The 14044-nt window shown below is 39.6% G+C and overlaps 3 protein-coding genes across 6 annotated transcripts in view; all 3 read right to left on the bottom strand.

Annotated features, from left to right (window-relative positions):
- LOC116395383 (organic solute transporter subunit alpha-like) overlaps positions 1-2579 on the bottom strand; it is a 3934-nt gene extending 1355 nt beyond the window's left edge. Inside the window, exons 1-7 of the mRNA XM_031869245.1 lie at positions 2322-2579; positions 1865-2016; positions 1619-1692; positions 1056-1214; positions 769-880; positions 536-682; positions 112-217 (exon numbers count right to left, since the gene is read on the bottom strand). Coding sequence (XP_031725105.1) covers positions 112-217; positions 536-682; positions 769-880; positions 1056-1214; positions 1619-1692; positions 1865-2016; positions 2322-2397 — 826 coding nt within the window. The 5' untranslated portion in view covers positions 2398-2579. The remainder of the gene's footprint in view (positions 1-111; positions 218-535; positions 683-768; positions 881-1055; positions 1215-1618; positions 1693-1864; positions 2017-2321) is intronic.
- A 1474-nt stretch (positions 2580-4053) lies between these two features.
- LOC116395419 (palmitoyltransferase ZDHHC20-like) lies at positions 4054-10599 on the bottom strand. 4 transcript variants are annotated; one of them, XM_031869308.1, is made up of 13 exons: positions 10446-10599; positions 9241-9267; positions 9063-9157; positions 8810-8930; positions 8288-8357; positions 7834-7866; positions 7586-7706; positions 6852-6984; positions 6622-6748; positions 6293-6379; positions 6110-6189; positions 5578-5660; positions 4054-5495 (listed from the first exon to the last, which is right to left on the bottom strand). In XM_031869308.1, exons 1-12 carry the CDS (start codon positions 10561-10563, stop codon positions 5581-5583), a joined length of 1092 nt encoding a protein of 363 aa, XP_031725168.1. In that variant the 5' UTR covers positions 10564-10599; the 3' UTR covers positions 4054-5495; positions 5578-5580. The 4 variants fall into 4 exon arrangements, with proteins under 4 accessions (XP_031725168.1, XP_031725165.1, XP_031725167.1 ...); XM_031869305.1 differs by having other exon boundaries at positions 5578-5624; positions 10446-10584; XM_031869307.1 differs by lacking the exon at positions 10446-10599 and adding an exon at positions 10218-10437.
- Positions 10600-11704: 1105 nt separating this feature from the next.
- The window catches only part of LOC116395359 (choline-phosphate cytidylyltransferase B-like), a 5207-nt gene continuing 2867 nt past the window's right edge, over positions 11705-14044 (bottom strand). Inside the window, exons 3-9 of the mRNA XM_031869195.1 lie at positions 13890-13989; positions 13435-13551; positions 13081-13232; positions 12891-12969; positions 12663-12805; positions 12356-12544; positions 11705-12042 (exon numbers count right to left, since the gene is read on the bottom strand). Of these exons, the coding sequence (XP_031725055.1) occupies positions 11806-12042; positions 12356-12544; positions 12663-12805; positions 12891-12969; positions 13081-13232; positions 13435-13551; positions 13890-13989 (1017 nt within the window). The 3' untranslated portion in view covers positions 11705-11805. The remainder of the gene's footprint in view (positions 12043-12355; positions 12545-12662; positions 12806-12890; positions 12970-13080; positions 13233-13434; positions 13552-13889; positions 13990-14044) is intronic.

Genomic DNA, 14044 nt, shown 5'->3' with positions numbered 1-14044 from the left:
AGAGAGAGAGAGAGAGAGAGAGAGAGAGAGAGAGAGAGAGAGAGAGCAAATCAGGTTTTCAGATGGATTATTTCACCTCACACTTGGCGGACATTCAGAGGTGTTTCTTACTGGAGCCACGAGCCTGAGAAGAGAAGGGAGGGGCACAGGCGATGGTCCCATCCAGAGCCAGGATGTTAATGATTGATGTCTGCAGCTGACTCAGGACAAGTATTAGCTAAGGAGAAAAACAATACTTGATCAGGTACATACTATACAGTGTACATGCAGTATCAGTATTTTTCACCAGGAGTTGGGTTTTATGGCACAAAACAAAGGGGATTGGTGTTAAAACCCTGTTGCTCTTTCAGTGTACTCTTTTGCTACATTGAATAGGATGAACACACTAGAAGGTATTGTTCCACCAGGCCCTCACTCACTCCTTTATTTGCCATTGTAAAAAGAATTGAGAAACGTGTACTAAAAGTTAAAAAAGGAAGATAAGCTAAGTTGTCTTTTGAGATTGCAACATATGATATTGGTTGTATTGACTCACCTGGTAGAGGGCATACTTGGGTACAATTTTGATGTCGCGTAGAAAGCTGTTGGTGTTCATAAAGATGATGGCAACAGGCCAAAGGGAGATGATCGTGAGAACGCCAATAAATGGGTTAATCCAAATGGCTGTACCAGTGATCTCTAGCTGAAAAAGAAGCAAAGAGATATTTAAATTGCATGTCATGTTAATTACATTTTCATTGCAGAGAGAGAAGCATTCCAAACACTTACATCAGCGAGATCAAAGTTGCCGTTTGTCCACAACACAATGGAGAGGAGAGAGAGCACCGTCTTTAGGATTGCATACTGAAGAACACCCAACTTCAGGTAGAAAAACAATCGCCTGGATGATGAGAAATGTACACAATCATAAGACAATGTACATTCAACGAGTACACAATGCATGTAAATAAGAGCAGGATTAAATAACTATAAAAGTATGCAGTAAATAACAGAGGCCTCAGTTATTAGAACCAGAGCAGTCACACAGACTGTATTTGAATAACAGGTATAAATACCGTGACATGGGCACGCGGGGTAAACAGAGGCAGCAGCAGCAGCACGGTCCTGTGCGGATTTTGAAGGGTTTACCGGAAAACCGCTTCAGGAAAGCATCGGTACCCCCAAACTCCTCGATAATCAGAACCAAGACCTTATACACCACCACTGCAAAATAACTACACGGAGAAGGAGAAGAGATTTAGGCCTGTTCATAGAGAGCAGGTAATAAATCTGAACAAGCACTCGTGGAACTTTACGTTCACAGTGCGTGATGTTATGCCTGGCTGTGTCAAAGGCAAAAAGGATTTCTGTTATAACCTGGAAGTCGATGTCAAAGAAGATAACAGTAGTGGTGAGTGAGATGTAGCTACCGGTCACAGCTATTAGATAACAGACTTGGAAAAATACTTTTACTGTCAGAAAAGGAAGCAAGTACAGATAAGAGTGAACATCAAAAGGTACAGGTTCATATATATTTATATTTCAGCTTTTTAGAAATATCAGCGAAAGGAAGACTCTACTGTATGTGAAAATACTTTTCCCTGAGTACTACTTTAGGTGTAGTTGAGAGAAAACGTACCAGTTAGACGTCATGTCAGTGAACATGACGGCCCTCGGGATCCACATCCCAAAACAAGACATGGTGCCAATGACCTGAAACAGAGCAATACATCACGTGCATGAATTTAGATTTCATCTTGTTTTGCAAAGGGCCTCGCAGCCGAGAGCTTGAAACTTATTTCACAAATAAAGTGGTTGATATTGGATTGATTATTAGAATGAGCGGGTTTATTATTATTTTATCAAAACAGGCCCGAATGCTTACTGGTGCTGCACCACTTATCCACATGAGGGTCGTCTTCTTGGGGTAGGGCAGTTTTTTATAAATATAGGCGCACTGCTCCAAGTACAGCAGCAGGGAGACGCAGGACATGAAGGTGAGTATGGAGTACAGGCACAATCCAAACGCATCTAGCTCTGATTGGAAACGGAGAGCAGGGGGGAGAGAGGGCATTATTTCATAGTACAGGACATATATACTGTATATATTTTACACTTTATGCCAAAGAAATACACACAAGCGGCACAAAACTGATTTTGCTTGGGTTAAATATGATATTGTATTTTAAACAGAGGCAAATAAAAGAAGAACTCAATATCACGTGGTTCATTCAAGACACACAGCTGCACGCGACACTGCTGAGTGAGTTGTTAATGTCATTAGCTCTGGTTGATAAGGAAACATTATCAGCAAGCAGGATGTGGTAATATGGGTCACTTACGCTTTATCACGTCCATGGCCAGCGGAGGCTTTTGTAAACAAGCTGGATCAATGGTGCTGTTGATAGTTTCCTCCATGACATGCAGATATTCCTCTTAAAAAATACACTGAAGTTCAAACAGAAATGTCTTTTGACCGAACTCTGAAGCTATTTCAGTAAATTACAAGGTCTACTTAAATGATTGATCTCCCTTTAGCTTGCTGTGTCTGCCGGTGGATTTAGTCGCAGATTGAACAGCAAGTGTACTTTACCCAAGAGGTAACTTTGAAGGAGTGAAGGTGGGATGACACCTTAGGAGTTTATGAGAACACCTCGTTATAGTCTCTCATTCATTCACAGACTTAAGTCACAGTCATTTAAAATAACACAAAGGTCAACGTTTAAGTTGTAAGGGTGAGACCCATTGAGTGTGTCAGGAGACATGAACTTTGACAGGGTGTGTTGTTTCCTTCACAGTAAATATAGGATATAAAAAAAGATCAAGGAATTTCCTTCAAGCCTAAGCAATGAGAAATGTATGTATTTTATAATTATGTTTCAGTGCCATCAGTCCAACATACACTACATTACATTCTTTACATTAGTTTGTTATTATTTCGTCAGTTCTCTCTTCAAATCTATTCTAAATCTAATCAATTTATGTTGTGAGCGGCACTCTAATGCAGGCAGAAAACACCTTGGGACATAAGGGTTGTTTATTCAGGTTCGACTGAAATAAACCTGTTTATTTCAATTTTCATTAGATGTTTTTTGAAAGATTCACCTTTTACACAGAAATAATCAGTAAATGTCAGTTGGAGAGACAAATGAAACGCATTCACTGTTGCAGAAACCGCCCTTCTTACACTTTGTTTGTGACCTATTGAGAATGTCAGTATGACGTCAAAGTGGGACACTAAACATAAATTAATAATGGAAAATTAAAGGTTTGATGATTAAAAAAAATAATTCTTACAAGGAAGCTATTACACGTTCAGAGGGTTTGCTTTTTCCAAAGTAAAGTACGAGTGAGAGGTGAATGGCACTGAGATCATTCACCTTCTTCTGGCTTGCTTCCCAATCGTGTTCCTCGCTTATCATGTTCCTGTGACAGATAAAGTCAAGAAGCATGAAGTGATTGTCTGAACAGGTCAGCAATACTTGTGTCTACTTCTGTCCTAACGGGAACATGAATATTTGTTCTAAATTGTATGGAAATTCATCCAATAGTTGTCGAGAAAGTTTACCATCAGCCAAAAATATCATCCAGCTGTGGCTCTGGAGGAAAAGTCGGTAAGAGTCATCCTCTGGGGATCATGAATGTCTGCACGAAATGTCAAGGAAGTCCATCCAATAGTTGAAGAGCTATTTCAGTCTGGATCAAAGTCGTGGCACACATCAGCATCCTCTAAAAAATAAAGACGGAACCAGAAACATCTGTATATTGTGCATGACTTTTATGTTTAGAGTACAAATGAAGTTGTAACAGTCAGTATTTGATCACAAATGCTCCATCGTCACATTTGCATCCCTTTTTTCGATTCCCACTACAAAAACATCCGATATAACCCCAATCTGATGACTTATTTTCAAGATTTTGAGGAACCTGGCAGAATCATGTGTCATATAAAACACATCTGGACAAATCCACACTGATTACGATCAACTGTTCTCCACAGTCCACCGAATTTTAATTCCTCTCGTTTGTTAGAAATCACAGTGCACCAGTGGTTAAAATGAAGACTCACATACAGTTTCTTAATCATTTATTGTTACAGAACAATGGTCACCCTGCATGAACAATTTTGTCACAAAGAATAAGAGTTATTTACAGGCCTAACTACAGTAGCAGCTCTAGCTGCTTGGGATTAAGCCAAGTTCAGTCAGTGAAGTTAGTAATTAAACTACTGTGAGAATGTGTCACATCTACACATTACTATTATTGTCTACTGGTCACTCAGGCAAACTACACACTGCGCGTTCTATCATTTCCACTATAATGAATGTAACACAATAAAGCAGGTGCCGTGAGCACAGAGAGGAGCATGTGTGATGACGCTACTCTTTCACTACAGCTATATAAAGTCTACCTTATCTATCCTGGTCCAGGCTCAAGGACATAGTATCCAATGAGTTTTATTGTAGTTTCATTTTGTGCTCCTACTTTCCAACATTTAAATGCAGCTTATTTAAATGTTTATTTTATTTAAACTAGAAAAAAAGAAAAAGAAATAAAGAAGAGATTTATTCATTGGCATTAAAACACAAGATTCAGTAAGTTAAAAAATACACACTGTCGCAAACATTATGAAAGTGAAAACATTCTGTGGAGCAGCACAATACGCATTAAAACAACTAATTAAATATAAATAAAATAACTCATTGCAATAAAATGAATACATTGAAAGACCATTTATAAAAGCTTGAAAAGCAATGAAAATAGCAATCTCATTGACAAAAAAATACTCTCAAGTATTGGTGTTTGAAATGAGATGAAACCATTTTAAATAAGTTTAATATGTTTTGGTTCTTACATTTTATTTGACAACAGTATAAAATTTGAAATGAAAAAAATAAATATCTTAAAAGTGTAAACAGAAAGCCCTTTGACCATTTTCAACCATGTAAACTGTATTATACCACCACTGACTGCTGCTCTTCATAATTGCACTGTGCTTGGAGTTTAAAACTCACACTGTTGAAACGTCATACTTTATAACGTTATACTTACTCGCTTTAGTGGCTCTCTTTTAGCTATTAATGCTGGATTAATACTGACAAAAGGCTGTTTCTCTAGTAGGAATGTATAATGTGATTAATTCATGAATATCAAACACAGAAAATGTAGACACATGGCTCAAGATGCAAAAAGCAGTCCCAGAGTTTTTCAGATGCAATAATAACAAAACATCATTTGAATGTCTATGGCTCAAAACAAAGACGAAACCTGTGAATCACCTCAGACTGGTGCAGTCCGCTGTCGAGGCCGCTGTACAGTCCCTGTTGACACGACAACAGTGTTGTTGTGGCGCTGTTTTAAAGCACGCTGGATGAAGGACGGTCCATTTAAAGTACATAGAAAACATGCGTCTTGAGGCTGCACTGTCAAACTCAAAAGGAGGGTGGAGGACGGCTCCTGTAGAGGCGCTGATGCTCCCGGTTTAAGGCATCGTAGTCTACTGATGTGCCCGAGACCTGCAGCAACAGCCAAAGTACAAATAAAACACACGAGGACAAACCAGCAAAACTCTACAGTATTCACATCATGTTCACATACCGGCTACGGCTCGCACTCCATCGTCACCGAGGCTATCTGGCCTCCGTCTGAAAGTGGTGAGGACACAAGAGAGGCTCCAGGAACTGTTGAACAGTGGATTTTTGAGCAGGAAAGTAAATACAAAACATTTGAAGTAACTACAAGGAACTTTCACTTTGTGTTGATTTCGGGCCTTGTGTCTTAAAGATCAGCAGCTGCCAGACTCCCTTAAGAACACCTCTCATTGTACTGCAGCAGGGTCAGAGTCTGCTCTGCTCAGCCTCAGCTGAAGGAATTTCTGGTGAACCTGAGTTTTGTAAATCGTTTAATTTGATGTTGTGAGGAATCTGACCCCATGACAAGCATTCAGAGTAACTATATAGAAATAGCCAATACGCTTGCTGATGTTCTTGTTTTTTATTGTAGGTCGTATAGAGGCATCAGTATTGAATTAAGACTGTTTCATAACCAGTTCAAAGTTCCTTGTATTAACGCAAACATATAGGCCACAATGCAACAAATGAAAACGTCAGAAGAGGCATCAACAACAAACCGTTCTTTTCTTTGCCGTCGTCCGCTGTGTGTTGAATATTGTTACCGAGCACACAAGGGTCGGCCTTCCCATCACCAGAGCTGTAAGTAAAGTTGTACTACAGGTTAAAACCCAGGAAACAGAACTGAAAGGAAATGGATTCAATATTTGAAAAAATAAATAAATAAATAAAACTATACTAGCCTTTTGCCGTTTTGCTGGAGGACACTGTTTGCTTGTTCAGGATCTATGTGTACCAATCTGGTCACAAAGGAATGTCCATCTCCCAGACTAATAAAAAAAGAGAAAAAAACAGAATAAGTAAACATGTTAGCACTGGATGGATTCAGGGTGAATTGTACTTTTTGGTATTTACACCATTAAATTCTTACTTCAACACTAATGATAGAAATTAAGTTTATACATCCGCTACTTCAGACCCAAACCTAAGCACAGTGTAAACATACAGTAGCAGTGCCTATTTATGTGTATATCATTTTAACTGCATGTATATCAGTTACAAATACACTCGCCTTGAGAAAACAGGAAACATCCAGTACTTCGCTTGGTCTCCGAACACCTCCGCTGCATTTCGGCTAAAGCCTAGAGAAAACCCGTTCTTGTCTTGACCGTTTGTGAAGACGGGAGCCCGAAAAGCTTCTGAAATAGATGTAAAAAAAAAAAAAAAAACAGTCAGTAAGTGGCGACTTTTAAAATGATGTAATAAAAAGTTTAAATAAATTGCATGTTCATTTATAGCTACCTATAGTAGTCCTGTTCTTTCCCACAAGCCACATATGGTAGCTGAAAAGTGACAGGATGCTGATGAAGAACAGGGCAGCCACGAAAAACAGAAACAAGATGTGGAATTTGGCGTGCGTGTCAGGCAGCCGTTTCTTCAGAGGGGAAAAAAATAAATAAATAAATTTAAAAACAATAAATTAATTAAAAAAAAAAAAAAAAAAAAGTGTTAGTTTTTCAGTCTGTAAGAATATTTCCTGTTCCCATATAAATTCATCTAAACAGCCGTCTGCAGGAAAGTAGAAAAGCAAACATTTGTTTCTTATTTTGTTGCCTCACTGCAACATTTATCTTAGTGCAAATATTCTTTTGCTTTAACACAATACGCTCCTTCACTGTTGGGACGACATGACAAGAGCCATTGTCTCGTGCAGAGCAGTATGCTGAAGAGGATCTCCTGATAAGTGATCACATGACACACTTGTGCACCACAACGACACACACAGTAAACAGGTCGATAACTTACAATGCAATCATCACATGCCTGACCGCGCTAGAAGTTTTAATTTAATTAACAATTCTTTTTAAAACAGTTTCCAATGGTGGCTTCTCAGACGGCTTCTGTGTAACAGAATGCAGAACTTATAAGTAAAATGGGCGTCAAAAGAGCCGACAACCACATTTAATAAACAGCGACCACAGCAAGCACCATGCACAAGAGCCTGCCACTAAAATAGAGGAATTTCCTGTACTTACTGTCCAGAATTTGATGAAATACTTGATGACTGTAGCACAAATGACTGCACAGTAGAGTGAGGCGTAGGCCAAGAACAGCACAAAGTACTTGTAGTTTGAGAATCCAACACAGTTATTCACCCTGAATGAAAACACGACAGAAACAGGACACACAAAGAAAACTGATCATTTGCTGACAGACACCACGGCAAGCGACCCCCCATCATGATCATGATGGAATAAAAACAGGTTAGATGAGAAAAGCCTACCAGGGGCAGTGATGGTCCATTTTCAGCACACACCTTGAAGAAAGAGAAAAAGGAAAACATAGATCCTATTAGTACCAACTAGTAGATGTCAACAGACATTTTGATGACCCAAGTACCCAGAAAGACTTACAATGCACAAACAAATGTAGAAAATGCATAGCGCCCAATATTTTAAGAAGAAATGTGAACTTATCTGTGTTTATGTTGCACTTTAAAAGAGCAAAAACATACTTTGTTTTACTATTTTATTGACTTATGTCTCAACAGAAACACAGTTCTCTTCACTTCCTGTTACCAGAAGCTTCAATGTTAGCAGCGGACAGAAATCATTTTTTAATGTTTGGGAACATAAAATCTAAAATCAGTTTAAAAACATCGGCTCCTTCGGGGGAAACAGAAGAAGAAAAAGGTTGAGCCTTAAATTCTACAGCGTCTACACTTAGAAAACACTCACATCTCACAGGTCGAGCAGTGATGGCAGCGGTCAGGTTTGATAATCTGGCAGTGGTCGCAGTATCGAACAGCTATTTAGAGAAAATGAAATAAGAATTATTAAAAGTTCTGCTACAACACTATTCCTGTTGTATGACAGGCAGTAGCATCACGGTGTATGTGAGGTCACAGACATCTAAACAAAACATTAAAAGTGTGTTTTTCTGCATTCACTTTTCCGTTGTTTAGAAATGTCCAGCCCTTTAAAAATGGTTCAACTACAAATTCACCATCTACATCTCATTAATTCTATAAGTTGAATAAAGGTTGATAGTGGTACTGTGTCTTTTTAAATGTAGCTGGGAAACGGAGTCGGTGAGATCATGATTGTTGTTCGGTAGATGAACCAGGTGTGGCCTGTGGAGATAACGAGGTGCACCCGAGTCAAATTAACCCTCCAGATACACAAGGCAGAAAGCAACCGATGGGAGTTGAAATAGGAAACAAACAACAGTCGGTTCTGCAGCTGCGGTGAAAGCCTCACCTCCTCCTGCCGTGCGCGTGTACACGGGTAAATTCCTCGCCACCTTCTTCAGAATCTCTTGTTGCGTCTCGGCTCGCTCCTCTCTCTCGAACAGTTCCTTCTCCACTCTGGGCAGACTGAACTATCAGGAGGAGGAAGGGCTGGGAGTCAGAGACAGCCTAACAATCTGTAATGGACTGGTTTTCTATACATGTATATTTACCACATCATAAACATGAAAATAGGTTGTGTGTTCATGAGATTCTTGGCTTACTGCTTTTGAGGCTCCGGCTGGTCTGGACCATATAGTTTTCCAGTAGGACCATATAAACATGGTGAGGAAAATGTGAAAGAGGACCAAATAGCTGACTGTTGAGAAAAGGAAAATGGTTAGATTTGCATTTACGACGGCATCTCTGACACAGACTTTACTATGAATGATGATCACGTACTTCGTTCTGGATTATTTGGGATTGTATCTACAAAAAGCAAAAAACATATCAGCAAGCAGTAATGAACGTCCAAAGAGTGCATGACTACACATCCCCCAACACACACACACACACACACACAACCCCTTTCTCACACCATGTGGCAGCAGCCTGGCACCACCAGCAGTGACCCCCCCAATAACAGAGAGCTTTGTTTAAGCAGCAGGGACGTCGCTGAGTTACAGACATAACTACAGTACTGCTGATAATGCAGATAATGGTATCATCAGTTCCAGGCTGGAACAAACCTACTGTGTGTGTGGGGGGATACCATCAATATTCATATAAACTGCTTTCACACCTGCTTGTTGACAAAGCACAGTTGTATGTAATTTCAAATCTCTTCGTCTGAAACAATAATTTGCCTCTATGTTCATGGCTGCATGTACTACTTATTACACGTGTTTAGGTGAAGACGGTTTGGTAGCTTGTTCCTAAACAGTTGAACGGGAGGCCATTATCCTCCCATAGACATTGAATAACCTATGATGCATCATTCGGTTAAATTATAGCACAGGATTTTACAGCTGGCTTTTCAAGGTTTACCCATTATTGCTCTCACAACCATTTAGAATAATAATTCACCATCATTGTCATTTGTAAAATGTCAATTTGTGGTCAATATATATATACATAAACTCAAAATAAATACATGCTATTAAGGTGGTATGTATAAACAAACAGGATACAACAACAACTGTAAATTGTCATTTAAACATACGTGTAAAACAATGTACATAGTTTAAATTAGATTTTAAATCAGAGAGCTAAACTTTCCATTCATTTACAATACAGCTCCTATTACAACGGAAGGACAAAAACATCTGACAAAGTTGTATTAACTTTAATATTGAATGTTATCCGGTGCATTACATTTATCATGATGACTGCACAAACTACTTCCTAATTTAATGGAAAAAGTTGCGCGATTACATTACCGTTATGCCGTCACGAAGAATAGCATGTCAACGGTTAATGTACCGTAATATTGTCCTGAGGTTTAAGCGCATTGTTTGCACTCTGCAGCCTGAGGGTGACTTTAAATCTCACTTTAACTAACGTAGCTTATCAAAGTTGGCAACCCTGGAACTGTCAACACAAGCGGATATCCGCCCCGCGATCGCTAAATAATTTTTTATTTATTTTTTTAAAGTGATTGTACTTACAGACACAGAGCTCCACAACATACGCGTAATAAGACCAACCGACAACGAGGTTTATAAACAGCACAGGTACCCAGTTCAGAGCCCGTTGACAGCACCTCAGTACGTGATAGGGCGCCATCTTTAATCCGTGTAGTGGGACTTTAGCTGGCGGTGACGTCACGGCCATGGGGTTTTTATACACTCGAGCCAAAGACGCTACAAGCGCGAGAGACTTAACTTAAGGTGCTGCGGACCATGCGCAGATGTGTTTGTATTTCTCGAGCCCCGCGTATGTAATTTGAATATAATGGTAACGCTGGAGTGATATGTTGTACTCACCAGTCTGCTCTGACGTGACTACAGAGACTATGAGAGACAAGGACAGACCAAAGTGTCCCTCTGTTATAAGTACTTTTAAACGTACCAACCAATGGTAACACACAAGTCAACCATCTTGCATTTAACTATCTTTGTTTGGCTGTGTAAATAAACTGTGTAAACTAAAATAGCCTATTTAATAGACTTTTATGTTAGAATTAAGAACATACTGAAGAGATTAAACAACTCAATTCATGGTCAACAGAAAATGTAGGCTACTTGTTAAATTCAGTGAGTTAAAGTATAAATTTAAAGCTTCACTAATTTAATATTTTGGCCACTTGGGGGGGAGAAGAAATCCACAACAAGCTGAAAACTCAACATGTGTTATATTACCACCGGAGTAATGGGAAACGCGTTAGCACACAATTACCTGTACACATTATAATTCATATGGTATCATATGACCACTCGGATTGTGAATACAACATCGCCATATCATTCCCTTTTATGTTGATATGGTAAACTTGTGACCAAACAGTTACTTATTTATACATCCAGCAGTTATGGAGCAACTTTTATTTTTTACAGACAGCTAAATAATGAGCTATAAATCTTTGTAAAGCCGATTGGTGCTTCTAATTCATGTCATATTTCTCCGTTGGTTCATGAGCGACCCCTTTCACATTGTTTTCACATTGTCATTTAATACATTGATATTGTAAAAAAAAAAAAAGCGTGGAACCATGTAAGACATTAAATGACAGGGACATTTGGGTTGATTATCACTCAATTAATATAACTTACTCAATCAGACTCCAAAAAAGACGAGTATATGTTATCTATTAAGCTATAGACATCAAAGAGTAACAAATGACGAATGATGATTTGATATTTTTTTCCTTTTCCTTTCAGTGAAGAAACATGATGTACATTGTGATATATTGCACAATAAACCCATATGAAGTATTTCCTTTTTATTTGTTCATTTCAATTAACAGCTTCCTTAGACACAATACCCACCAGATTAATGACCAACAAAGTTGAACGAATCATGATGAGCTCATTGTACATTGTATGCGGAGGCAGCTTTGAGAGAGGAGCGTGTGGCCTTGCGTGTGGCCTTGCGTGAGCGTCTGGGGGAGGAAGGAAGGGAGATAGAGGAGGGGGATGCAGAGGCAGGTGTGGAGCCAGGAGAAACCGAGCGTCTTCTGGTGGGACTGCTGCTGGGGGATCCTCGGGGTGAAGAGTACGGTGACAGGGCCTGGATCATACGGCCACTGCGCTCCTGAATCGCATGCTAAACAAGGACAGCCACAGAAGAAAGTTTTAATGTGTGTTTTTGTACTCACTTTTAATCAAACTTCAGTTATTCCCCACATTACACGGAGTGCCTTTTATCCATAGATTATCCCCTTTTCTATGATTTTAAAGTGAATTTACAGATTTGCAATGGAGATGGAGACACCATCAGAAATACCATCTTTGTTGCCTTAAAGGAAAATGTGTAAGCTAAATATATCACTTCATCATCTATCAAAATAAAAGAAACGTCCCCCTAAAAAACAAACTTAATGTACTGTTAATGTGGATTAATGTAAAAGTGAACGTGCCCAGGCCCCATCAGGTCCAAAAAGCTCCAGGAAGTTGCTAATGAATTCTCGCGACTTCTCTTCCCACTTGTGGATGAGGTCTTGGCTCTTCTCTTCCACTCTGTAGACAAAGTGTTTGGACTTTTCCTCCACCGTACGGACCGTCTCTTTCATCTTGTCCACCTGTTCCTGGATCCGGTATTTCTTCTCCTGTCAGTAAAAGACAAAGCAAATGTCCATCAGTACATTTGTGAGTTTGTTCTGTACTGTTTGTTTCAAAAACGTCAATATTCAGCTATTTAATTCAATTAAATATAATTTCACTGACACTAATGAACCCAACATTCAGTTCTCGTGCTGTGTAGCCTCTTTGCAGGTTGCGTCTGGCATAGATGTCATAGTCTCGGACAATACGAGTGATCAGATCAGATGTGGAGATGCCTTCTGTCCTCTCAGTGGCCACGAACATGCCTGACATTAAAACATAAGTCATTTAGTCAAGCGATATGAGAAATAACATGACTAAAAACCATTACATGAACATGCATGTCTTCACCTGCTTCCTTGATGTGCTTATAAACATCCTCTGATCCAGCAGAGGTGTAAGGGATGTCATCATGGGCCACAAAGTCAATCTGTGAGTGTAACATGTGTTCAGATTGATTGAACACCAGATACTGTTGTGTTTGTTGTCACTGTATGACATTGTGAGAGGCTGAGTGGCCTGTGACTGCGTGACCTGTGACCTTGTGTTTCTTGAGGAACTCTGTGGACAGGGACCAGGGAGCGTCCCGCACCACCTCGTCTACGTAACGGCAGTGCCTCAGGGCGTCGTAGCGTTCACCCTCGGTCATCACCGTGTAGCCCTTAAACTTGTGGGTGAGTTCGTCGCTGCAGACTAGAGACACACAGACAGAGTCTTAGACTTAGTATAAGCCGGAAGTAAGGATTCATCTTGAATCACTCAACTGGAAGATTTAGATCATTTACAGACCATTTTGTTCAAAGATTAAGATTAATATTCAGCTAATAAAGACCCATTTCATTTACACGCTGTTTAACTTTTCCCTGCATCAAAGGGTGTCGCATCCATACTTTACCTCCTACTAACAGGAAGGTGTTTGGGAACACATTTTTGGCCTGCATCAGGGCTCGAGCATGCCCCGAATGGAAAAGATCAAAGATACCATCAGCATAGACTCTCACCGGACGATGAGCTACAAGATAAGAAATTTGAAAACACGTCTTTAAATAACATGAGATTATGCAACCTCATTTTCTTTGTACCATCATTTTTAGAGGTTTGCTGATGTGTTTACTGATTTTAATCTGTGGCTCTTTAGTCGAATGGCGTGTCACACATTCCTGGAGACAAAGATCATAATGAAACCAATCCTAATCAGTCAAATAACTGGCAGCAAAACAACATTATACTGAGGCTTAAATCATTTTTTACAGCTGATATCAGCTGATAACAACATGCTGAAGCTAGTCTTCCCTTATTCATTGCTGACATTAATTGGCAATGAAAGCAAAAAGTATTGAGAAGTGTTACCTGGTGTGCCCCTTCGTGCTTGGGCAATGGTCAACTTTTCATGGGGGATCTCTGATTCACAGCCTGTAGTCTTGGCAAAAACAGCTGGCTCCCTCAGAGCCTGAATACAGAGAGAGAGAGAGAGAGAGAGAGAGAGAGAGAGAGAGAGAGAGAGA

The sequence above is a fragment of the Anarrhichthys ocellatus genome, unplaced genomic scaffold (genome assembly GCF_004355925.1).
Source record: "Anarrhichthys ocellatus isolate YVR2014 unplaced genomic scaffold, GSC_Weel_1.0 scaffold46, whole genome shotgun sequence".
NCBI classification, from domain to species: Eukaryota; Metazoa; Chordata; class Actinopteri; order Perciformes; family Anarhichadidae; genus Anarrhichthys; species Anarrhichthys ocellatus.
This window is presented reverse-complemented; position numbering and strand designations above follow the sequence as displayed.

Bases quoted from the DNA above. Each gene is read 5' to 3' on its own strand.
- LOC116395419 (XM_031869308.1), bottom strand. From the start codon at position 10,563: ATGGCGCCCTATCACGTACTGAGGTGCTGTCAACGGGCTCTGAACTGG. The intron at 9,268-10,445 runs GTAAGTACAATC...TGCTTTTTGTAG, and splicing joins TGTTGTGGAGCTCTGTGTCT to ATACAATCCCAAATAATCCA. The intron at 8,931-9,062 runs GTAAGCCAAGAA...TCCTCCTGATAG, and splicing joins CAGCCGGAGCCTCAAAAGCA to TTCAGTCTGCCCAGAGTGGA.